Source organism: Bos grunniens, chromosome 10 (assembly GCF_055505025.1).
Source record: "Bos grunniens cultivar Pamir isolate PY7600 chromosome 10, Bosgru_T2T1.0, whole genome shotgun sequence".
NCBI classification, from domain to species: Eukaryota; Metazoa; Chordata; class Mammalia; order Artiodactyla; family Bovidae; genus Bos; species Bos grunniens.
The window spans coordinates 83,623,960-83,647,967 of record NC_141174.1 but is presented as its reverse complement, the minus strand read 5'-3'; the positions used below and the strand labels follow the sequence as shown (position 1 = coordinate 83,647,967).

The following is a 24,008-nucleotide window of genomic DNA, read 5'->3' as shown; positions in this document are numbered from 1 at the left end:
TTAACATAAAACTAGCCTGAATTTGAAACTTCCTTGAAACTGGTAGAAAATTCCATCCTAATCAATCTGGAGGCTCCCCCCTACATGCCAGATATGAGGAAAGTTTCCTGCCTGGCAGGTCTGTGGTGCCCAGGAAACACAAGACCTCAGACGCCTACTTCTCCATCTCTCTCTCTCTTAGAACGTGCTCTCCACTTTTTTCTCCTCCTTCCCCTGGGCCAGCTCCTCTGGGACCTGCTATCCTTACTGGGAGCTCAGGTTTTTTGCTATGGGAAAGAAGAGCTGTTGACTTCTAGTAGCTTTTGCCTTCTCTCCTACACAATTCTCAGGCAAGAAAATCCAAGAATTTAGCCGCTTGGACTAGGAGAGGAGGAGGAGGAACAGAGATAAAGAACAAAACACAAGTTAATCTCTCAAAAAGTGTCCTGCCACGTCTGCGTATGTGTATGTGTACACAAACTGAATTCTGTCATGCTTTTTTCTTTCACCAAACAGCCTGTCAGTCATGACGTGTATTTGCTTCATTCTTTTCTTAAAAATTACATAGTATTTCATTCATGGCTGTAGTATAATTTCTTTTAACTAGTACCACTGGGTCAGGAAGATTCCCTGGAGGATAGCCTGGCAACTCACTCCAGATTCTCGCCTGGAGAATCCCAAGGACAGAGGCGCCAGGTGGGCTACAAGAGGATCGAAAAGAGTTGGACACAACTGAAGCAACTCAGCACACATGCACGCTCTGGTGGACATTTAAACTCATTCTACTGTTTTGGTGTTTCAAATTAGTAGACGTACTTGTACATACAGCTTTATGTAAAAGAATGGGCATTGAACGGCTAGGTCAAGAGATATGTGCATTTAAAATGTAGAGCGATCTTGCCAAGTTGCCCTCCAAAGCTTTGCATCTATTTGTAGGCTCACCCAGTGTGAGAAAGTATGTTTTACAGCACCTTCAATGAGGGGTTTAGGGATTTAAAGGTTTCCAGAGTTTCTCATCTTTATTGTTCAGTTCAGTTCAGTTGCTCAGTCGTGTCTGACTCTTTGCGACCCCAAGAATCGCAGCACACCAGGCCTCCCTATCCATCACCATCTCCCGGAGTTCACCCAAACTCACGACCATCGAGTCAGTAATGCCATCCAGCCATCTCATCCTCTGTCGTCCCCTTCTCCTCCTGCCCCCAATCCCTCCCTGCATCAGAAACTTTTCCAATGAGTCAATTCTTCGCATGGGGTGGCCAAAGTACCGGAGTTTCAGCTTTAGCATCATTCCTTCCAAAGAACACCCAGGGCTGATCTCCTTTAGAATGGACTGGTTGGATCTCCTTGCAGTCGTTAAGATAAATAGAATTGCTATTGCTGCTTTCTCGTGTAGTTCTTTAATTAGGAATGAAGCTGAGCACTGTTGTATGACTTTTGGTTGTATGTAGTTCTTTTCTCATGAAAAGAAAAGAAGTTGCCTCTCCCAGGTCCTTGCTCACTTTCCCTTCTGTGATGTTCATCTTTTTCTCATTCATTTTTAATAATATTTTAATATTAGGGAAATTAACATCTACTTATTTTAGATACATATGCTTTGAGTTAGAAATGATCTCACGCTACCTGATTTCTAATGCTGAATCATTTCCTTTTGACAACTCACCATACAAACCCATCTTCTGTGGTGTGTGCACTTGCCTCTCCTAGGGGAGCCCTTCAATGGCCAGCTGGTACCAGAAGGGAGGAGCCAGCAGGACGGAAAAGAGAAAGAGGGGGACCAGGAGAAGGCAGACGAGCGCGGTGGGGCACCTGAAATGTTCACGTTGGAATCAGCACAGACCTTCCCAGTCAGGCAGCCAGACAGATTCTCTCTCCACCGGCCGGACAGTGTGGTGCCACCAGCTCCACAGCCCCCTCGGCAGAGCCGGGATCACAACTGGAAGCAGCTGGGGACCACAGAGTGCTCGACAACCTGCGGGAAAGGTAAGTGCGTGTGAGGGCTAGGAAGGTCTCTACAGACTCCCAGGCAGGAGTGGGGAACATAGAGGTGAGCCTCAGGCATGTGGCAAACACTTCTCTCCTTGAGCCTGACTGCAGGATGGCTCGCAGTGGATTCTGTGTTAGGGGGTCCCCAAGACCTGATGATCCACTGGAAGGACCTGGAAAACTCAGAAAAGCTGCTGTGCTCGTGGTTATGATTTATTACAGTGAAAGGCTAAAGATTAGCATCAGTAAAGGGAAAAGCACATGTGACAAAGTCCAGGAGACACCAAGCCAAGTGCCAGCCTCCAGGTGTCCCCTAGGGCCCAGTAGAGTGACACAGGGCTACATTTGATTAAGCCAGCAATGTTATAGATAAGCCTAGTATTGCCAACCAGAGAAGCTCACTCCAGCTTTGATTTCCAAGGGATTTATTGGGGTTCAATCATGCAGACATGCATCTCCCACATTAGCTATTCAGCCTCTAGCATGCCGGAGGTCAAACTATGACTTAAGGCATGCAAAAACAGGCATTCATATAAATCGCATTGTTGGCCTAGACTAGATTGTCAAAAGGATACAGAGCAACCCAAGATCTCCAGCATAGAATAACTCTCATCAGCAGAGTATTCCAGGGGCTCTGAGGTTAATTATCTCCAGCCTTAGTCAAGGGCCAGTCCTGGACACAGGTCTCTCCTTGGAATACACAGGCTCTGAGCAACCCAAGCCTGCTGAGTTAACCCTTTCCTGCACAGGACATTCATTAATAATCAGAGAATACACTCACCTAGTTCAAGATCTACAAGTTGACACTCAAGGCAAGGTCATCATGGAACACTCACACAAATGTCACTGGAGAGTCATTCTCACATCTAAGGATTTCAGAAGAAAAAAGTGCTTTTGGAGCTTGCAAGCTTAGTTAGCTAGCTTTTATACTCACCAACATTCACAACTCCCTTCCTCCTCTTCAGTAATTTCTTGATCTTGTATTTATCCCGTTATCTTAACCCCGATCAACTAAGACCACCAGGAACAAGACTGCAGCCCAGCAAAGTCAGTTTATGCAGCAAGGGGGGCTACACACCAGAGGAGGTATACAGCATTTCTCCAATGGAAAGAAAAGATCCAGTAATAGGATTTGGGGGGAAGGGTGGAGTTTTGGTGAAATTTAAATTGGGTGTGAGGTGATACCTCATTGTAGCTTTGACTTGCATTTCTGTAATAATTAGTGATGTTGAGCATGTTTTCATGCATCGGTTGGCCATCTCTATGTCTTCTTTGGAGAAATGTCTATTTAGGGCTTCCACTCATTTTTTGGTTGGGTTGTTTGTTTTTTGATATTGAGCCGCATGAACCATTTGTATATTTTGGAGATTAATCCTTTGTCAGTTGCTTTGTTTGCAAATATTTTCTCCCACTTTTAGGGCTGTCTTTTCTTCTTGTTTATGGCTTCTTTTACTGTGCAAAATCTTTTAAGTTTAATTAGATTCCATTTGTTAATTTTTGTTTTTATTTTCATTACTCTAGGAGGTGGGTCAAAAAAGATCCTGCTGTGACTTATGTTGAAGAGTGTTCTGCCTATGTTTTCCTCTAAGACTTTTATAGTGTCTGGCCTTATTTAGGTCTTTAATCCATTTTGAGTTTATTTTTGTGTATGGTGTTAGAGAATGTTCTAATTTCATTCTTTTACATGTAGCTGTAGTTTTCCAGCACCTCTTCTTGAAGAGGCTCTTTTCCATTGCATATTCTCACCTCCTTTGTCATAGATGAGATGACCGTACGTGTATGGGTTTTTCTCTGGGCTTTCTATCCTGTCCCATTGGTCTATATTTCTGTTTTTGTGCCAAGACTGGACCTAGAAACTGTTACAAAGTGAAGTAAGTCAGAAAGAGAAAGACAAATGTATATTAACACATCTGCAGAATCTAGAAAAATGGTGTAGATGATCTTATTTGCAAAGCAGAAATAGAGACACAGACATAAGAGAACAAATGTATGGACACCAGAGGGGAAGAAGGGGAAGAACTGGGAGACTGAAACTGACATATTTACACTACTAAGCATAAAATAGATAATTAATAAGAACCTACTCTATAGCACAGAGAATTCTACTCAGTGCTCTGTGGTGACCTAAATGTCCATCTCAGTGGGAAGGAAATCCAAAAAAGAGGGGATATGTGTATATGTAGAGCTGATTCATTTCGCTGCAGAGTAGAAACTAACACGGCATTTAAAGCAACTATTTGTTGTTTGGTCACTCAGCCGTGTCCAACTCTTTGAGACCCCATGAACCACAGCATGCCAGGCTTCCTTGTCCTTCACCATCTCCCAGAGTTTGCTGAAACTCATGTCCATTGAGTCCATGATGCCATCCAACCATCTCATCCTCTGTTGTCCCTTCTCCTCCTGCCCTCAATCTTTCCCAGCATCAGGGTCTTTTCCAATGAGTCAGTTCTTTGCATCAGGTGACCAAAGTATTGGAGCTTCAGCATCAGTCCTTCCAATGAATATTCAGAGTTGATTTCCTCTAGGATTTACTGGTTTGATCTCCTTGCAGTCCAAGGGACCCTTAACACTCCAATACAAATTAATGTAAATAAATAAAACAAGGTTGTAACAGATTTGAAGCCAAGCCTGTCTGTGTGTAAAAGAGTCAATATCATTATCAGTTTGGACTGTGACATGGGCTCACAACCCTGAGTCCTTAAACACTCCAAAGTTAAGACAGATGTGGGATACGATGTCCAGAAACCCCTGATCTAATGTTCTGCACCTGGGTTGGAAATTGATGCTGCTTCTCTGTTCCAGGTGCCTTAGATCTCATTTTAAGAGTATGTATAATCTTTTAGTCATGATTTCCTTCGTGTATATGGTGAGAGCTTCCTGCTTGCAGTGAAGTGCTATTTGTGATCCTAAAACAGCTGTTCTTTGAGGGGAGGTTATCATAGAAACAAAAGCTGTATCTCAGAAAGTTTCTGCAACTGGGAAACCGTGAAGCTCCCAGTGTATTGGTTTGGGGATTTTTTTTTTTTTCCCTTTTCTTAAAGAGACTTGTATCTGAGAACACAAAATTTGGGAACCTCGGCATAATCAACATGTGGAAAAATCTTTCACAACCACCTCTAAAGCTTTTACCTTTTTCATAGGAGCACTGACTTAGTGGCTTTGGAGAATCAAATTTAAGTCTTTAGTTCCTCTTGGGGTCTGGAGCCCTTTCTATCGGAAGTTTGCTAGTTCCATGATGCTTTCAGAACTGGAGTGCTGACTTATGGAGGCTTTATTGTGCTTATACTTAATACCTGCACAGAGAACATTAACTGGAGCCATTGTACCAACTTCTCTTATAAGCCTTACCAGGGAAAGTAAATGCCTGCTAAATGTGTCTTCACAGAGGCAGAAAGCAAGAGATAATTATACATTAAGGCCAAAAAGAGTTTAGTGAGGATCTGTCACAACATCAGTTTAGTGTAGTAAGCAATGCGAAATGTACTTGACACAGAAACTCAAGATCAGCATGCATTAATCCCTAAATATTCTACCATTTAGGTAATGGTATGATGCCCATTGGGCTTCCCTGGGAGCTCACATGGTAAAGAATCTGCCTGAAATGCAGGAGACCCTGGTTTGATTCCTGAGTCAAGAAGATCTCCTGGAGAAGGAATAGGCTACCCACTCCAGTATTCATGGGCTTCCCTGATGGGTCAGATGGTAAAGAATCTGCCTGCAATGCAGGAGACGGGGGTTCAATCCCTTGGTCAGGAAGATCCTTCCGTGGGTTGGGAATGTCTCCTGGAGGAGGCATGGCAACCCACTCCAGTATTCTTGCCTGGAGAATCCTCATGGACAGAGGAGCCTGGCGGGCTATAGCGCATGGGGTGGCAAAGAGTCGGACACTGTCACATACACATGATGTCCATTAAGGGGTTTCCCTGGTGGCTCAGACAGTAAAGAATCCACCTGAAATGTAGAAGATGGGGGTTCGATCCCTGGGTCAGGAAGATACCCTGGAGAAGGGACTGGCAACACACTCCAGTATTGTTGCCTGGAGAATTCAATGGACAGCAGAGCCTGGAGGGCTAGAGTCCATGGGGTTGCAAAGTCAGACACAACTGAGCGACTAACATACATACATGATGCCAGTTAAAGGAACCAAATATACTCGGAACTAGATGAAATCAAGGCAGTTATAAAAAGGATAAAAATTGTTGTTGTGTGATTTGATGCCACGGATGGCAGGTATAGAAGAGTCTCTTCCATCTCAGCCTTTAAATGTAGCCTGGCCCAGCCTTTCCAGTAAGATGAGATGTAGGCCTGTCTGGAGACCGTAAGGCATTGTCTTATGGGACAAGGACACAGCATGTGCCCTTTGCCACCCTGCTTGCTGCTCACCCAGCTTTGTGTTCACTGGACGGATGCTACTTACTCATCCAGGTGGTCATTCAATGGTGCCCATCTATTCTGTCCCAGGCACGATGGAGGGACCCCTTTGCTCCCTCTAAGATTTGCTCCCAGCCAGCGATGGTCTCAGATGTGCAGCGCAGGAAGGCAGTGCAGATGCACAAAATATTTAGCTCATCTCGTGGTCCTTAGTGTAGTGATAAGTATGCCGTAACCAAGAAGTTCTGAGCCTGCCAGGGCTGTTCTTCTCTTTTCTGCAAAACCCAAGTTCACTTGCTTTGTAATCTCATTATTTGTCCCCACAAAAACCCTCTCTAAAACTCTTCTCCAGTCCTTCCTGGCAGCGCTTGCCAGACTGACTACACATGCCTCTCAGGTTAAAATTTCAGCACCATGATAGCATCGACACAGGAAAGACCTCTGTCACCACTGGACAAGAGTGACCCATACTCTGCTCAGTCATTGCCCAGACCTCTGTCTATCTGGTCAAATTCTTGGCTTGGCTCAGCTGATCCCTGAGTTTAAAGACTAGAGTCGTTTACTGTTTTCTTGCTCCTTATTTTGCCTCTCTCTTCACAGTCCCTCACTGACGTCTGCACTGGCCCCTGCCTTCACTGACTTGCCTCATTTTACCTGTGGTATGCTCCCCGCTCCAGTGGAATGTACTTCCATTTTGATTAACATGCTCAGCGTCCAGCCCAACCAACTGATCCCAGATTTTTCCTGCTGCCTGAAGTCCAGCCAGCACCTGACCTCCCCACCCCATTCTTGCTGGCTAGCACTTAGTGGACTAATTGTGTGGCATTCTTGGGCAATGAAGAGATGGCCAGGTGCCATTTTGCAGAAATATAAACTGACCCAAAGAAAGAAACCATTTTGGTCATTGGGTCAAGAATTATAGAGCTATTGTTTTCTCACCATCAGAGAAAGTGTGCCCCTGAATTTATTTCCTTGACTAATCTCTGGAACTTGACAATGGACAAATATATGGTACAGGCAGTAAGAAGGTGGAAGGGGGCAGGCAGTGGCCATCTGCACACAGCCCCAAGCAGGATCCATATTTCCAAGAGTATTCCTAGGGTAACCTGTATCCTTTTAGCTAGGGACATTCAATTCTCCCCTCATTAATGCCAAGCAGTTGGGGTACTTACTTTTCCTTTCCAGTCCACAAACTTCTAAGTAGAAAAGTTTAACCCACATGGTCTGGAGGGAAAGGGATGGGCTAAATAATACGATTTTTACTTAATCCCTTAATGGCTGAGTCCCAGTGGGTATCCTGCAAGCTGTGAACTGAATCTTATTCATCTTTATAACTCAGCACAGTGTGCTTAATGTTTGTTGAATTTCATTAAAAAATCTCTTAATGGAAGCAGATTTGTCACCGGACAGAATTTAATTCCACAGAAGCTTTTGCTTCCTATTAATTTTATAGCCAGCACTGCTTTTTACTCAGCTAATAACGATGCTTAATTGGAACATTATTTTAAAATAATGGTCTCAAGTTGTAGCGGTATTGTAAATTTTCACAGCATGAGTAGTTTAAACAAATGATTGTTCTGATTCAAAACCGTCCTACAAACCATCAGGTTTCTTACAAGAGCTAGCCTCTGGCTCAGTGTGTCACCCAAGACCAGCCTAAAGGAGCATCGAAACTCTTTGTGGCTGGTGAAGTATTTAGAGACACTAACATTCAAAGTTATCCCTCTAGTTACAATTAAAATTGTAGCAAGTTGAAATTCAGAAACTCTAAATGCCTGGCCAATTAGCAACAGAACTGAGACAAAGCTGTAGGATACATGATAGTGTTCTGCCTAGCAGGATTCAGGTACTGGCCTAGACTGGGGCTAGGGTGGGTGGGGTGGGTAGACAATTATTTGTAAAAAAAAAAAAAAAAAAAAAGCTTCTTATTCCTCAGACACTGGAGTTGCACATTCAGTCAGTTTTAAACACTCATAAGTAATTCTTCAGTGGTGCCACCAGGGGGTAGCAGAGAGAGGTAGGCAGAAGTGAATCCACATTTTTTTCCCCCAGTTGAGAGCTAGAAAGTTCACTGAACAAATTCTGACTTTTTCTCCAAAATAGATTATGCTTTGTTAAGCACGAAATACTCAGCTGTGCATTTAAAACAATCTGAGGCCATTAGTAATTTTTTAGAAAAGAAATACAAATAAATTTTAGACCTCTGAAAAATATTTACTCAACAAACTTTTATGAGCACTTACAAACTTGGGCTTCCCTTGTGGCTCAGCTGGTAAAGAATGCAGCTGCAATGCAGGAGATCTGAGTTCGATTCCTGGGTTGGGAAGATCCCCGGAGAAGAGAACAGCTACCCACTCCACTATTCTGGCCTAGAGAATTCCATGGACTGTATAGTCCATGGGGTCGAAAAGAGTCAGACAGGACTGAGCAACTTTCCTTCACTTCACTTCACTGCCCTGCTGTACTGGGGTTACAGGATTGAGCAAGAAGTAGTCCTGTCCCCGAGAAGCTCGCCGTCTCATAAGAGGCAGATATATACTCAAATAACTAAAATACCATCAGATCAGTACTTTACTAGGGGAATGTGTAAAAATGATTGCAAAGGCAAAGCCAGCTGCTTTTCTAGCCTCTCTTGAATCTTATTTCTCTGCCCCAGCCTGACTGTCTCTTCAACATACCTGACACTCACAGGCCAGTTTGCCATGCACTTTTGTTCTAGGTCAACAACCTGAACAGCCTCCTCCCTCCAAGACACACGTGTGCACAGCTACCCAAAATCAACCCTCTCTCTATGATGCAGCTAGATCCCTCGAGACCTGTTCTCTTTCACGTCTCCAGAAAATCTTCAAGACGTTATTATTTGTGTTCATTTTATAATCACTCCCCTGCCTAGCAATCTGTCTTGTTGTCTTGAACTCTTAGGAAAATTGTTTTTATCTGCCATTGAACATGTACAAACCATGTCCCCAAATAGGTCATAAGACCTTTGACGACAGGAACTATTCCTACTGTTCTCTGTTGCCCCCTACAGAGCCTGGGAAAGCCCTTGTGCAGGAGGTGTTGACAACTCAGGATGGAGGAGTGTGTGTGTGTGAACAGTTCCGTTTCTGAGGCTTCTCTTCACCAGCACCAGGATCTCTGCATGTCTGCATCCAAAGCCCAGTGTTCAAACACTTCTTCTTGTCCTTGCAGGATCACAGTACCCTATTTTCCGCTGTGTGAACAGAAACACTCACGAAGAGGTTCCTGAGAGCTACTGTGACTTGACCATGAAGCCGACCCCCGAGGAGGAGCCCTGCAACATCTTCCCTTGCCCAGCCTTGTAAGAGGACCTCTCTGTTTCGATCGCATGTTTCTGGCTCAGGTTGCTTTTGCATAGGACCCTAGTAGTAAATATAATCTGCTTTTTAAATCAGCCTACATCTAATTTAAATGGAAACTTGGTCTGTGCATAAAATGCAATCTGCTTAGAAAGCATGCCTGTCTTTCAGGACTAACACAGGAGCTCATGTTGGAATGTGCTTCCACAGGAGCACACTCCCAGGAAGCCTTTGGTGAATTGGACCAACTAGGTTTTAGCTGATAAGGGAAACAAAGAGGGAAGCAAAGAGTTACAATCCAGTGTGGTCAGTGCTCAGGTGAGCTGTGTACAGAGACACAATTATCAAAGTCACAAGTATGTCTGCCTGGGGAGCGTCCCAGGAGAGGTACTGGGTTAGTTATTGACTGATAAATGGGACACTTTTGGAAGACCAAGGCAGGGAACTTCCCTGGCAGTGCAGCAGTTAAGACTTCACCTTCCACTGCAGAAGGTGTGAGTTCAATCCTGGATGGGCAGCTAAGATCCCACATGCCTCATGGCCAGAAAACCAAAACATACACCGGAGGCAATATTGTAATAAATCTGGGGCTTCCCTGTTGGTCCAGTGGTTGAGAGTCTGACTTACAATGCAGGGGACACAGGTTCGACCCCTGGTCTGGGAAGATCCCACATGCCACAGGGCAGCTAAGCCCACGTACCACAACTTTTAAGCCTGCACCCTAGAGCCCAGGAATCACACCAAGAGAAGCCACGACAGTGAGAAGGCTGCACGCTGCAACTAGAAACCAACCCCCTGCTCTCAACTACTAGAGAAAGTCAGTGTGCAGCAACAAATAACCAGTACGGCCAAAAATAAAAAATAAATATTTCTTAAAATATTGTAATACTTTCAATAAAGACTTTAAAAATAATCCACATCCAAAAAAAAAAAAACAAAAACAAAAAAACAATTTAGAAGAACAAGGGGGGAAAGCCCTGAAATGGGGCTAAAACATAATTCTCAAACTAATAAGAACATACTTCTGACCCAAAGACACAATGGACATGTGCTAATGTCTTATTTAAGTAAGTGACAAGGCAGGATGACAGAGGAGAATATGTGACACTGAGGTGTAAATAGTTAATGAAGAATAACGAAGGTTGGAATAAGATTACTAAGTTAGTCTCAAAGTGGGTTAATGTACTACAGGGTGATAAAACTCACCTTTGAGTTATTTTGGTGACTAGATTAAAAAAAAAGAATCACTAGTCCCTTCTTGGGTCTTAATCACTGATGAATAGGGTATGGAACAGAGTCCCATCCTTTACGGAGGCCTGTGGGTGGAGGCAGGCTGCCAGGCGCTGCACTTTAGGCTGGGGGTCACCCGTAACCAATGATGCTTCTGTGTGCATTGGCTCGGCCAGCTTCCGTGTGAGATGCTCTCTTCCTGTTGACTGAAGTGATGGTCCTTCTCGCTCTCTCCTCCCTGCGCTAGCTGGGACATCGGGGAGTGGTCCGAGTGCAGCAAAACCTGCGGCCTGGGCATGCAGCACCGCCAGGTTCTGTGTCGCCAGGTGTATGCCAACCGCAGCCTGACGGTGCAGCCCTACCGCTGCCAGCACCTGGAGAAGCCCGAGACCACCAGCACCTGCCAGCTCAAGATCTGCAGCGAGTGGCAGATCCGGACGGACTGGACCTCGGTACGCGGGTGGGGCGGCCTGCTCTGGAGCTCCCCGTGCAAGACCTGCGGCTGCCCTGCCGCCTCCCCCCTCCCAGACCTGATGTGGGAGAACCCTGGACTCTCCAGGAGGACGCTTCCTGCAGTTTTCTGGAAGGACTTTTCTGCAAAGCATAGGAAGTGCTGGTTGCCAGGTAGACTTAAGGGCTGACTTTCCATCAGGGTGACCCATGGGAGCCGTGTGCACACAGGTTTCCTCTCTCCTGTGTCATGGTGGAGTGAAGACCAGTGACTGCTAGAGTCAACTCCTCCTTGCCATCCTGCTCTCCCATTTCACAGATGACAGAACTGAGGCCCAAAAGATCAAAGGAAGCCTGGGATCCTCCCCAGGTAGCATCGCATGGCTGGGTACACAGCAACCCAAGAGTTGTTCCTTACCCTGCCCTCTGCTCAGGTGGTGGGTTAGGAGGACGAGGGTGCCCTGATGGGAGGGGGCCCTCGGACTCAGCACTGCCCACTGCGCTGACGTGCACTTGCTGCGTTTTAGTGTTCGGTGCCTTGTGGAGTGGGACAGAGGACCCGGGACGTGAAGTGTGTGAGCAACATCGGGGACGTGGTCGACGACGAGGAATGCAACATGAAGCTCCGGCCCAATGACATTGAGAACTGCGACATGGGGCCCTGTGCCAAAAGCTGGTTCCTGACCGAGTGGAGCGAGCGGGTGAGCGGGAGGGAAGGTGGGCAGGCGGGGCTGATGGGCAGCAGTGTGCACCAGGAGGTGCCCCAAACCACACAGACATGAATCTCGAGTTGGAAATCCCAAGGGTGATTTCTGACTTTTGGGGAGAGGCCTAGAGATGAACTATCATAGGCTTCCTATGCTCCTATAAAGACTAAGGGCCTCAGAGATCAAGACATGGGTGTGAAAGAACTCACTTAATTCTCCTTAGCACATCACATGAATATTAAATAATGAAGTTCTAAATAAAGTACATAAATGCATCATACCTTTCTTACATCTTGGAAACGTCTGGCATAGAACAGGCACTCAGCAAATGACAGGCCCCTTCCCTGCTTCTTACAAACTCAGAATCGTCCCCAGTATTCCTCTTCCCAGTAGCCAGGCCACCTTGGGGGTCCCTGGTGTCAGGTGTCAAGGATGAGCTAAAAGGTGTATATAGTTCATCATTATCCCACCAGTTACCTGTGTACAAGGGAAAACATTATGAGTTCATCTATCAGAGACAAAAATAAGATTTATGTTAGAAGAGAGAAAGTTAAATAAAAGTCGTTCAGTCCTGTCTGACTCTTTGTGACCCCATGGACTATACAGTCCATGGAATTCTCCAGGCCAGAATTCTGGAGTGGGTAGCCGTTCCCTTCTCCAGGGGATCTTCCCAACCCAGGGATCGAACCCAGGTCTCCTGCATTGCAAGCGGATTCTTTACCAGCTGAGCCACAGGGAAGCCCTAGAAGAGACAGGGCTGGCAGTAATGGTTGCACAACATTGTGGATATACTTAATGCCTGATTTGTACTCTTAAAAACTATTAAAATGGTAAAATTTATGTTATGTGTATTTTACCACAAAAAAAAAAGTTTAGGAAAAAATACTAAGCACAATTAAAAGATATGCCTAAGGTAGGAGAGGGAGAGGGAGAAGATGATGGTTTTGCCTGCCTACTCTTATGGAAGCTGTTGATTGACGGGCAATAGGAGTATTCTGACCAAGGCAGTTGAACTGCTCATCAGATGAGCAGTGTCTGGGTTTCTGAATTCTTCAGAAGACTGTGGAAGTTTAACCAGGATGGAGGTATGAGTGGCTGCCTCTTAGTCCCTCCCTATCAGTTAGGCAAGTCTGCACCATTTCCCTTAGAAGAATCCCTCAGGGTGCTTCCACCCTGTAATGTGCCTACAAACCCCTGGAAACCTGGTTACAGTGCAGAACCAGAGTCCTCCTGCCAGGAATGTGTCCAGCCATCCAGGTAATAATGGAAAAGATATAAGGGACTGGGTCATGGGCCCCCAGACACACAGACATGTGTGTGCATGCTTAGTCACTCACTCATGTCCGACGACTCTTTGCGACTCCATGGACTGTAGCCCACCAGGCTCCTCTGTCCATGGCATTCTCTAGGCAAGAATACTGGAGTGGGTTGCCATTCCCTTCTCCAGGGGATCTTCCTGACCCAGGGATCAGACTCAGGTCTCCTGCATTGCAGGTGGATTCTGTACCATCTGAGCCACCAGGGAAGCCCCAGCCACACAGATAATAGGGATGTGACACACACTGACGTGCCTGGTTCCCAGACCAAGCTCTCCCTTTATTTCGGTCTGCCTCCCAGTTCTCCTCTAGCTGTGGCCTTTGAGGGATGGAAACACCTGCCTTAGTATCAGGCAGCAGTGTCCTGTGAGAGACTTCTACCCTCCTGTCCCAGACCAGGCCAGACTCAGCTACTAGCAGGCAAGCATGTGCCCAAATTCTCGTGCTCTCCTTCTGCTGCTGACTATACAGTAAGTCCCTTACATAGGAACCTTCAAGTTTCGAGCTTTCAAAGATGCAAACGTGCGTGCACATGTTCAGTCGCGTAAGTTAGTTCACGTGTCTGTCATACGTTGTCAAATGGTCCTGCTTTTGTGTACTCCACTGTACAGCGCCATATGCAGTGAGGTATCTTTATTTCAAGCCCAGGATGTCCAGAAGCAAGCATAAAAGCAGCGGTGATGTAGCTGGCACTGTATTGTACTTTTCAAGGGCCTGTACTGTGAGATTAAAATATTTTCTTTTGTATGTGTTTGGTTTTTTTGTATTATTTGTGTGAAAGTATTATAAACCTATTACAGTACAGTGCTATATAGCTGATTGTGTTAGTTGGGTACCTAGGCTAAGTTTGTTGGACTTATGAACAAATTGGGTGACTCAGTGGTAAAAGAATCTGCCTGCAATGAGGGAGACTTGGAAAAACACAGGTTTGATCCCTGGGTCAGGAAGATCCCCTGGAGGAGGAAATAGCAACCCACTCCAATATTCTTACCTGGAAAATCTCATGGACAGAGGAGCCTGGCAGGCTACAGTCCATAGGGTCAAAAAGAGTCAGACACAACTTAGCTACTAACACATACACTTGGAAAGGAACTCCTTTATATGTAGGGGACTAACTGCATTTTTGAACTTGAAAGCCGAAACAGGTAGAACAGGTAGTCTGACAAGTGTAACTGTATTAGTCACAGCCATGGGACAGGATATTTGGAGTGAAGACTGTCCCGGGAAACCTGGACTGGGTGCCATACTGATGTCCCATAATGGAGGAGACTGAATGACAAGGGTCAGCGGTTTCCAAGGGAAAGAGTTGGGAGGGAAACGGGGGGTTCTGACCTCCTTCACCTCCTCTGAGAGTGACTTCAGAACCTGTGGGGAGGCCTCCTCTCTAACGTGCCTGTCCTGTCTCACAGTGCTCGGCGGAGTGCGGGGCTGGAGTGCGGACGCGCTCCGTGGTGTGCATGACCAACCACGTCAGCAGCCTGCCCCTGGAGGGCTGCGGGAGCAACCGGCCAGTGGAGGCTACCCCGTGTGACAACGGGCCCTGCACGGGCAAGGTGGAGTGGTTTGCAGGGAGCTGGAGTCAGGTGAGTGGCCAGAACCGATGTGTCTCTGTCCCTGGTGAGAAGCAGCATAGCAGAGGGGTCAGGAAACAGGGCTTGGTGTCTCCCAGGGATGCTAAATTGGAATCTCAGCTGTGCTACCCATGACCCTAGAGAAGTTCCTTATGCCTTTGGAGCCTCATTCGGTCAACAGTGCTTATTGAGCACCTACTATGTGCTCTTCTAAACCCTTGGGCTACATCATTGAGCAAAACAAATATCCCTGCCCTCAGGAAGCCTATGGTCCAGCATGGTTTCCTTATCTATACAATGCTGATTGTGCCAGCACCTATGAGGTTATTTTTAGAAGAAGCGAAGAGATGTTTACCAAGTATGGGATGCAGTGCCTAATGTACAATTACACAATAAATTGTAGCTTCTACTGCTCTTATTGTATTGCTGTTGTTAATAAAGTCAGTTTGGCCTGTACTTGAAAGTCAAAAGCAGAAATGGATATGATCCAGCAATCCCACCTCTGGATGTATACCCAAAGAAAAGAAAATTATTATCTGGGAGAGATACTTGCATCCCCTACCATGTCGGTAACAGCATTATTCACAGTAACCAAAGCATGGAAATTACCTGAGTCTGTCAACAGATGAATGGGTAAAGAATATGTGGTATTTGTTTATAATGGAATATTATTCGGCCTTTAAAATAAGAAGGAAATCCTGCTGCTTGCAACAACCTGGATGGACTTGGAGGGCGTTATGCTAAGTGAAGTAAACCACACACACCGCTGATACTGCAGTGGTGCCACAAGTAGTGGAATCTGAAAAAAAGTTAAATTCAGAGGAAGAGAATAGAGGGATTTCCCTGGTTGTCCAGTGGTTAAGAATCTGCCTTCCAGTGCAAGATATGCAGATTCAGTCCCTGACGAGGACCTAGAATCCCGCATGCCCTGGAGCAGTTAAGCCCATGTGCCACAACTAGACAGCCCTCGTGCCCCAACAGAGACACAGCGCAGCCAAAAACAATAAATACAGAATTTTTGAAAAGAGACAAACAGTAGAATGATGGGAGCTGGGGGTGAGGGGACTAGGAAGAGATTGGTAAAAGAGTTCAGATTTTCAGTTATAAGACGAACAAGTTCTGGCGCGGGGAGCGGTCTAGTGTGAAACATGGTGTCTGTACTGCAGTAGATAATACTGCACTGTGTCATCAAAATTTACTAAGAGAGTAGAACTTAAGTGTTCTCACATATGCATGTAAAAAAGGTAAATATGTGAGGTGATGGATGCGTTAACTTGATTGTAAGGACAATTTCACAATGTATATGAATACTATATCATCATGGGCATACTTTTAATATATTACAATTTTATTTGCCAGTTACGTCTCAGTAAAGCTGGGGGAAAGAAGCAGAAACAGAAGGTTATGTTTGTTCATTATGAAGAACCAAGAACACCAAATACCTCAATAAAGTAACTTAACTGATCAATTAATTTTTCCTTAGAGTTCCAAAATTGCACATGAGCCCCCTACAATCATTCCCTCTTTGCCCTGTTATGATGACCATCAGTATTTTGAATTCTCAGACCATCTAGGATTTGGCTCCCAGGGCTGGCTTGTTCTCCAAAGAATTTTGGCTGATGATCATGATTTATACATTCTCTGGACCTCCGGCTCCATATAGAATTTTATTTCTTTTAAGTAGCTTTAAAAACAGACCCTGAAAAAAATGGACTGCCTTGTCCTTGTAAATTGATACAGCCCCTTTGGAAAGCAATCTGGCAATAAAAGTCAAGAACCATAAAAATGTTCATTTGCTTTAACCCAGTCACCCCACTCCTGAGTATTCATTTTAAGGAAATAATTAACAGGAGGAAAAAAAGGGGTTTTCAACAGAGATGTTCGTGACAACAGGGCAATTAGGGATATTATGGCATATCATAACTCATTAAGGTATTATGTAACAATAACAATGATAATTAAAAGATGTGGAAAGTACAAATAATGGCAAGTGAAAACCAGACTATGTTAAAGTATGTGAACCCTATCTTAACTGCTTCAAAGTATAGCTTTTTATATAAACAACATGAGCAAATGTTTTCTCCTCAAATTCCCTGTAATGTTTTTATAATACAAACTGTAGAATATTAACAAATTCAGAAAAGAAAGAATTCAAGTACTACCAATGCTACCCAAGTCGGTATCAGAGTTAGGCATACTTGATAACTGATCCCAGCTCTCTGTCTCCTTAGTTCTCTGACTTGGGGTGGGTAATTTAACCTTTCTGAGCCTGGTTCCTCATCCAGATAGGAGAATAATAATACCACCTTTTTAGAGTTGCTATTGGGTTTTCATGAGACACTCTAGATAAAAGGGTTGTTGCTTGGGACATGGGGAGTACTTAATAAATATTCGTTTCCTCTTCTCCATGTTTGTTATTTTTTCTGCCAATGTTTCTATCTCATTGTTGGTAGCAAAATATCTAGGATCTAAACCCCAAAGATAATTCAGAAGTGAACGGTGTATGGGACACTAATTACACCAAGTATCTGTGGAAACTCTGGGAGAATAGTGGAGAACAGGGAAGCTTGGCAGGCTGCAGTCCATGGGGTCACAGAGAGTTGGACATGACTTAGCGACTGAACAAGAGCAATCTATGGAAACTGAGACAATGGGAAGAATCCTGTGTGAAACTGTAGTATCAGACCATGACAGCCTTCACACAGAGCAGATAACCAGTGCAATTCAACTCACGTGTCCACCAGTGTCTGAGGAAGAAGAGAGGGGAGCAGGATTCAGTTCTTTTTCATTTATGGGCCTCCTATTAACTCTAGACCTACTCAGAGAACAGGCTTCCCCAGTGGCTCAGGTGATAAAGACCCCCTTGCCAAGGTAGGAGATGCAAGAGATGCAGGTTAAATCCCTGGGTCAGGAAGATCCTCTGGAGAAGAAAATGGCAACCCGCTCCAGTATTCTTGCCTGGAGAATTCCATGGACAGAGGAGCCTGGTGGGCTATGGTCCAAGGAGTCACAAAAAAGCTGGACGTGACTGAGCGTGGGTGCAAGCACTCAGAGAATGAGAATCACATGAATCCTGGTGAAGGCAGCATTTATTTCTGCTAAGATTAGAAACATGGAATGTATCACCCTGTCATCCAAAGAGTCAGGACCTGATTGATTGCAGACCAGGTTTTGTTCCTGAATTTATAAGACTGTCAGAGCCTGCTGACACCTCCCTGCCCTGGGAATTGGATATTATCCCCAAAGAAAATGAAATAGAGCATGCTTAGTTATTGAAAGTAAGTCTTAAACATTAATTGACTTCAATATATAAAAGGAAATATTCCTTCCAGACCCATGGTTTGAAAGAGAGTTGGCCTCAAATGCCCCACTGGCCTGGTCACAGTGGTTGGTCCAGATTGGACATGTGACTCAAGCTGAGTCACACCGAGTCCTTCCCTGGGAGTTTTACTGCGGACTTTGGGGAAAAGACTCCCTTGGAAGGTGTGAGCACAGGTGCTAGCAGTGGTCCTACTGAGGCTTGTAGAGGACCTGTCCCAAGAGAATGAGGCTTCTCAGGTTTAGGGACCTTTTCCTACTCTGGAAATGGAGTAGCCCAACTCTTATTCATAAGATATTCCACCAGTCTATTACTCATGCCAGATGATTTCTTTCTTCCTTCCCTGTCAATTCTGGGTTTACTTCATCCTGTGTGTGCATGCCTGCTCAGCTGTGTCTAGCTGTTTGCGACCCCATGGACTGTAGAACACCAGGCTCCTCTGTCTATGGGATGCTCCAGGCAATAATACTGGAATGGGTTGCCATTCCCTTCTCTAGGGGATCTTCCTGACCCAGGGATAGCACCCATGTCTCCTGAATTGGCACGCGGGTTCTTTACCACTGAGCCACCTGAGAAGCCCTGCTTCACGCTTAGATTGTCTTAGTTCTTGGGGGGTGGGAGGGTCTTTCACAGTCTTTAGCCATTAGGAGCAGGCCTCTTGTCTGCCCCTGTGTCTGGGTCACATTTATTCTCTAACATCTGAACAGATAGCTCCAAAACTAAGAAGCCTTGTAGTTTTCTGTATACCTGTGAAGATGGCAGAAAACAGGCTCAAAGTGGAAACTGCTGATGGAGATGTTTATCATGGGCTGTGTGACTAATCTGTAGTCTGTTAGCTTGGGTTTGAGGGGCTTTTTTTTGCTGTGTGGTGACATGGGTTCCCCCCCCACCGTCCTTTTTATTTCACCATGTGCCTGCATACAGAAGCAAGGCTAATATTAAGAGTTGCAGCTGTAGACATTTTTACAGGCTTTTCATAAAGGCAATAGCTTCTTTAAAGTCTTTAAAAGTATATAGATCACAGCTTATAAAATTTTTTCAATCAAAAGGTAATAAGAGTACACCAAACATGAACAGAAAACATTTTGCAAAGTAATAGATACTAACTAAAATAAGTAATGGGCAGTTACATGCATCATATTTCCATAACCTAATGCAATGAAGCAAGACATGTAATTATCTGACTAGACTCTTTGCAATCACAACCTCAGTGAGCTTTGGCTCCAAGTAAGGAGCCAGGGAGTTGGATTCTGTGGGCAGATCTTTCTGCTGGCTGCCTGTTGGGAGGGGAGGGCTGATCATAAGGGACATTGTTCCAAGTCTGTGGTCTTCTTATTAGTTTTGTGTATCCCAAAGAATTTTAATGTAGCACTTCACCCACATACATGCAGACTCTGGGAAAAGCATTCATTCCCAGCTGTACCCCGCCAAAGGCCAGCAGATAAGCTAAATGTTAGTTCATTGTTTTACAATGAGAGGTGTCACAGTCTACCAGACAAAACCAAATGACTGGATGGCATGCTCTGCGGGATAACCTATGGGAAACCTGATTTCACTCCCATATTACTGAGGGCATCAGGATCTCAGCCACCAGCATCCTTGAGACGTGAGAGTTCAGGGCAGATGCTCTCCATGCCAGAAACAGAGCTGTCAGGAAAACTGGGACCTCCCTGAAGCAATGATGGAAAGTTCTGGTAAACCTTCCTCGATGGATGGTATTTCCCATCCCCTTCCTATCACGTGACACCTGTCTTTCTCTGCCGCCTCCTCTAGTGCTCCGTCGAGTGTGGGAGCGGGACCCAGCAGAGGGAGGTGATCTGTGTTAGGAAGAACACAGACACATTTGAAGTGCTGGATCCCTATGAATGTTCCTTTCTGGAGAAACCCCCCAGCCAGCAACCCTGCCACCTCAAGCCCTGCGGGGCCAAATGGTTTCACACAGAATGGAGCATGGTAAGTCTTGGTGCTCTCATCTGCTTCCCCCTACCCCTCATGGCTGGCCCATCTACTGGGTGCCAGGCACTGGGCTCAGCCCAGATTCCCTGCACAATCTGCTGTCCTTGGTCACAGCCGGGGTGCCCTGAATTCAGCCTGCTTGGTGGGGAGGAGGGAGCCTGAGGCTGGGATGAGCTTGACTTCCAAACTATGGAGGCCATAAAATGGTGACTCTCAAATTTTCATGGGCCTAAGAATCAGCTGGGATCTTGTTTGCAAAGACTGATTCTGGGTCCAACTTGGCCAAGAAATTTGCTTCTTAGGATTAGGTTTGTGTTGGCCATGGTCCTTGAGAAAGTAAGAGCAGACCACTATTTTCTTCTGCCATTTGGTGTGGAGAGTCTAGAAAGGACCAAACTCACCAGGCCACATCAAAGGCCACAAACTCCTAAGACATCTGAAGGGAATAGCCCTGATGTCCCTTAACAGGTAAATGAATGAACAGAGGTTTGTCCAAACAATGGGGTGCCACTCAGCAACAGGAACCAAAGAACTGATACTGCCTATGACATGGAAGAACTTCAAATGCATTCTGCTAAATGGAAGAAAGACTCCCCTTCCCCCACAAAGCCGCTGCTGCTGCTGCTGCTAAGTCGCTTCAGTCGTGTCCGACTCTGTGCGACCCCATAGATGGCAGCCCACCAGGCTCCACTGTCCCTGGGATTCTCCAGGCAAGAACACTGGAGTGGGTTGCCATTTCCTTCTCCCCCCACAAAGCTACAGAGTGTATAATACTGTCTATGTAATATTCTTCAAAAGGAAAAACTATCAGAACAGAGACCAGACCAGTGATGCCAGAGGATGGGGTGGGACAAATCTCACTACAAAGGGACAACACAAAGGAATTTGTTCTGTGTGATCAAAGTTCTGTCTTGTTTGCAGAGGGAGGTACACGATTCTCTGAATTTGTCAAAACTCAGAACTGTGCGCCACAGAAAATGAATTTTTCCGCATGTAAATTTAAAAATAAATAAATAAGTGGGGACTCTCCTGGTGGTCCAATGGCTAAGACTCCACACTCCCAACGCAGGGGGCTTGGGTTCGATTCCTGGTTGGGAAAGTAGGATCCCGCAACTAAAGATGCCATATATCACAACTAAAAAGGATCCCAAATTCCACAATAAAGATTACACATGCCGCAACTAAGACCCAGACCATCCAAATAAGTAAATAAATATTTTTTAAATAAATAAGTCAATTGAAGCAAATATAAAATATATTGTTACTGTAGTAGCAAAGACAGTGATGGAAGCTAGACATTTTTAAAATTCACCTTGTTTTATAAATTTGCATTTGGAATAAAGTAAATATTTTATATAATTATAAAACAAAATTATTCTTTTAAAAAAGAAATCCCTAAAAATGGAAAATGAATGGAACAAATTAGCCTAAATATGTATGCAGTTGGTGGCATCAACTCTCTTGCCTGTGCCTCTAAATCACAGTAATCTGACTGTCTATACCTAAGGACGAAAAGAACTGCAGAAAAAAGTTTACATTGTTTGCAATAATCACATTTTTAGTGATGGCTGTTTCCTGTGTTCTGAGATGGTTGGGTGTATAACAGGTGATAAAGTAAATGAATAATCTACTTCCCAGGACTCTGATGATATATGTAATAGTAGATATGATGCTATAGCTCTGTTATCCCCAGTTGCCTTAAGAAACAGTATTCTCAGCTTAGGAGAAAGAAGATAACAGACAAAATAGAAGAGATTTAAGCGAAAATCCTGCTGTCCTGAATTTGACTTAGAAATATCAGTGTGAACTCACAAATTAATTTATCTTAAAAAAAATTTTCTCTCTTTTATCCACTGAAAGATCCTGGAAACAGTGACCAACCCAGTAGCAAAGGCCATGCCTATCAGCTGGAATATGGTTTCAAAATGCCACTCTCTGGGACAGCCCTGGTGGTCTCGTGGTTAAGATGCTGCACTTCCAGTGAAGGAGGCCTGGGTTTGATCCCTGGTTGGGAAACTAAGATCCCACATGCCAAGCAGTGAGACCAAAAAAATAAATAAATAAAATGACACCAAAATACCATTCTCCACTAAAAGGAGCCAAAGAAAAATGTCTGATTCCAGGTCTGGGAATGTATAGATATAAATTAAATCAGGATGACTTTTTATACCAGGCAGCAAGGAGGTTCTTAAAGATGAGCTCATGTCTAAAGAGCTCAAGAACCAGCTCTGAGGCCTGGATAGCCACTGGTGGGGCATCAATGAGCATCAGTAAAAATAATAATGGCCATGCATTGAATGAAATCCATCCATCTGTAACCCATCCATGAGTTTAAATCCATCCATCTATAATAAATTTAAATCCATCCATGTATAATAAGTTTACAATGATTAAAAAACTAATTAGAGGATTCACCATTGTAGGATGTTAGAGGAACCAACTCATTATTCTGAAAACTGATAAATAAAGGAAAATAATCAAACATTTGCTCTGTCTTTCCTAAACAAGCCATCCCACTGGGTAACCAGAGTAAACATGAGTGAAGGAGTGGGAATGCTTTAGATTCTCAGCTTGTAAAAGAAGAAGTGGTATTAGGATATTATCACCATTTTTCAACCCCAAATGAACTAATGGATCTGCTTTTGAGTGAGTGTTGACCTCCTCCAAAGAGAGACAACTAAACACACCCTATGAAGTGGTCTCATCACACACACACACACACACACACCCCCCAAACCTGCAGCTGATAAGGTTGAATAGATTGGAGCCAACATCCTACCTGTGGGAAATGTGGAAGATAGAGGAACATGTCAGCCTGTATCATGGGGGATGCCCTCAGCAAAATCTTAAACTGTGGGAAACTCTTCAGGACAGGTGATTCCATTCCTCCAACCACTCAAGTACAAGGGGAAAAACACAGGGGAGGGAACCCATGGCTTAAAAGGCCTATCAACCAACTGCAATGTAGAGACCTGATGTGGACCCTGATCCCCACACCCCCCAAAAATCTATATTTTAGAAAGTTGACATGTCAGTAACAGGGTTTGAAAATTGTAGCTGGACTTTTAAACTACAAAATAAAGCAAGAAAATCTAAAATAAAATTGAGATTCACAAGCAAAATGAAATATATGTTTGAAGAGAAGAAACTATTGTCGATTTCTAGGTGTAATAATGGTATTGTGGTAATTTTTTAAGAAGCTTGGTTGTTTAGTGCTACAAACTGAAATATTACAGAAGAAGTGATATGATGTCTAGATCTGCCTCAAAGTAATTTGAGACATCATCCTGGAGGGTACAGACAGGACGTGGCTAGCCATGAGTAGATGCCCATTGAGGCTGATTAGTAGGTGCAGGGGAGTTTGTTCTAATATTGTCTCCTTTGATAGATGTCAGAAATTTCCAAAATCTGCCTTCTTCAGTGTGCTGAGCGAATGGGCTGCCAAGAAGTCTAACTTTCTTCCTTTCCCCTCACAGTGTTCCAAGACCTGTCAGGGTGGCTTCCGTGTCCGGGAAGTCCGTTGTCTGGCAGATGACATGACCCTAAGTAATCTCTGTGACCCTCAGTTGAAACCAGAAGAAAAAGAATCTTGTAACCCTCAGGACTGTGTCCCTGAAGTTGGTAAGTAGGGAATCGTACCTTGCAGTAAAAGATTCATCTTTCTTAATCTCCATCAAATTCTCTGGTGTCAAAATGCCAGATACATCTAGGTCTCACTGTGACTGTGTGCAAATTCATGGAGTTCAGAGGGGGTCAGCATCCTTCAGGTGTAAATTTCATAATTTAAGGTAGCTGTTGATAGCACA

At 44.5% G+C, this 24,008-nt stretch overlaps 1 protein-coding gene across 6 annotated transcripts in view; it reads left to right on the top strand.

The window, feature by feature from the left end:
* THSD4 (thrombospondin type 1 domain containing 4) overlaps nt 1-24,008 on the top strand; it is a 676,260-nt gene that overhangs the window by 647,207 nt on the left and 5,045 nt on the right. For all 6 annotated transcript variants that reach the window (XM_086322751.1, XM_086322752.1, XM_086322753.1 and 3 more), the window contains 7 exons: nt 1,684-1,959; nt 9,526-9,655; nt 11,131-11,335; nt 11,861-12,034; nt 14,766-14,939; nt 20,020-20,199; nt 23,679-23,823. In XM_086322751.1, the coding sequence (XP_086178877.1) occupies nt 1,684-1,959; nt 9,526-9,655; nt 11,131-11,335; nt 11,861-12,034; nt 14,766-14,939; nt 20,020-20,199; nt 23,679-23,823 (1,284 nt within the window). The remainder of the gene's footprint in view (nt 1-1,683; nt 1,960-9,525; nt 9,656-11,130; nt 11,336-11,860; nt 12,035-14,765; nt 14,940-20,019; nt 20,200-23,678; nt 23,824-24,008) is intronic.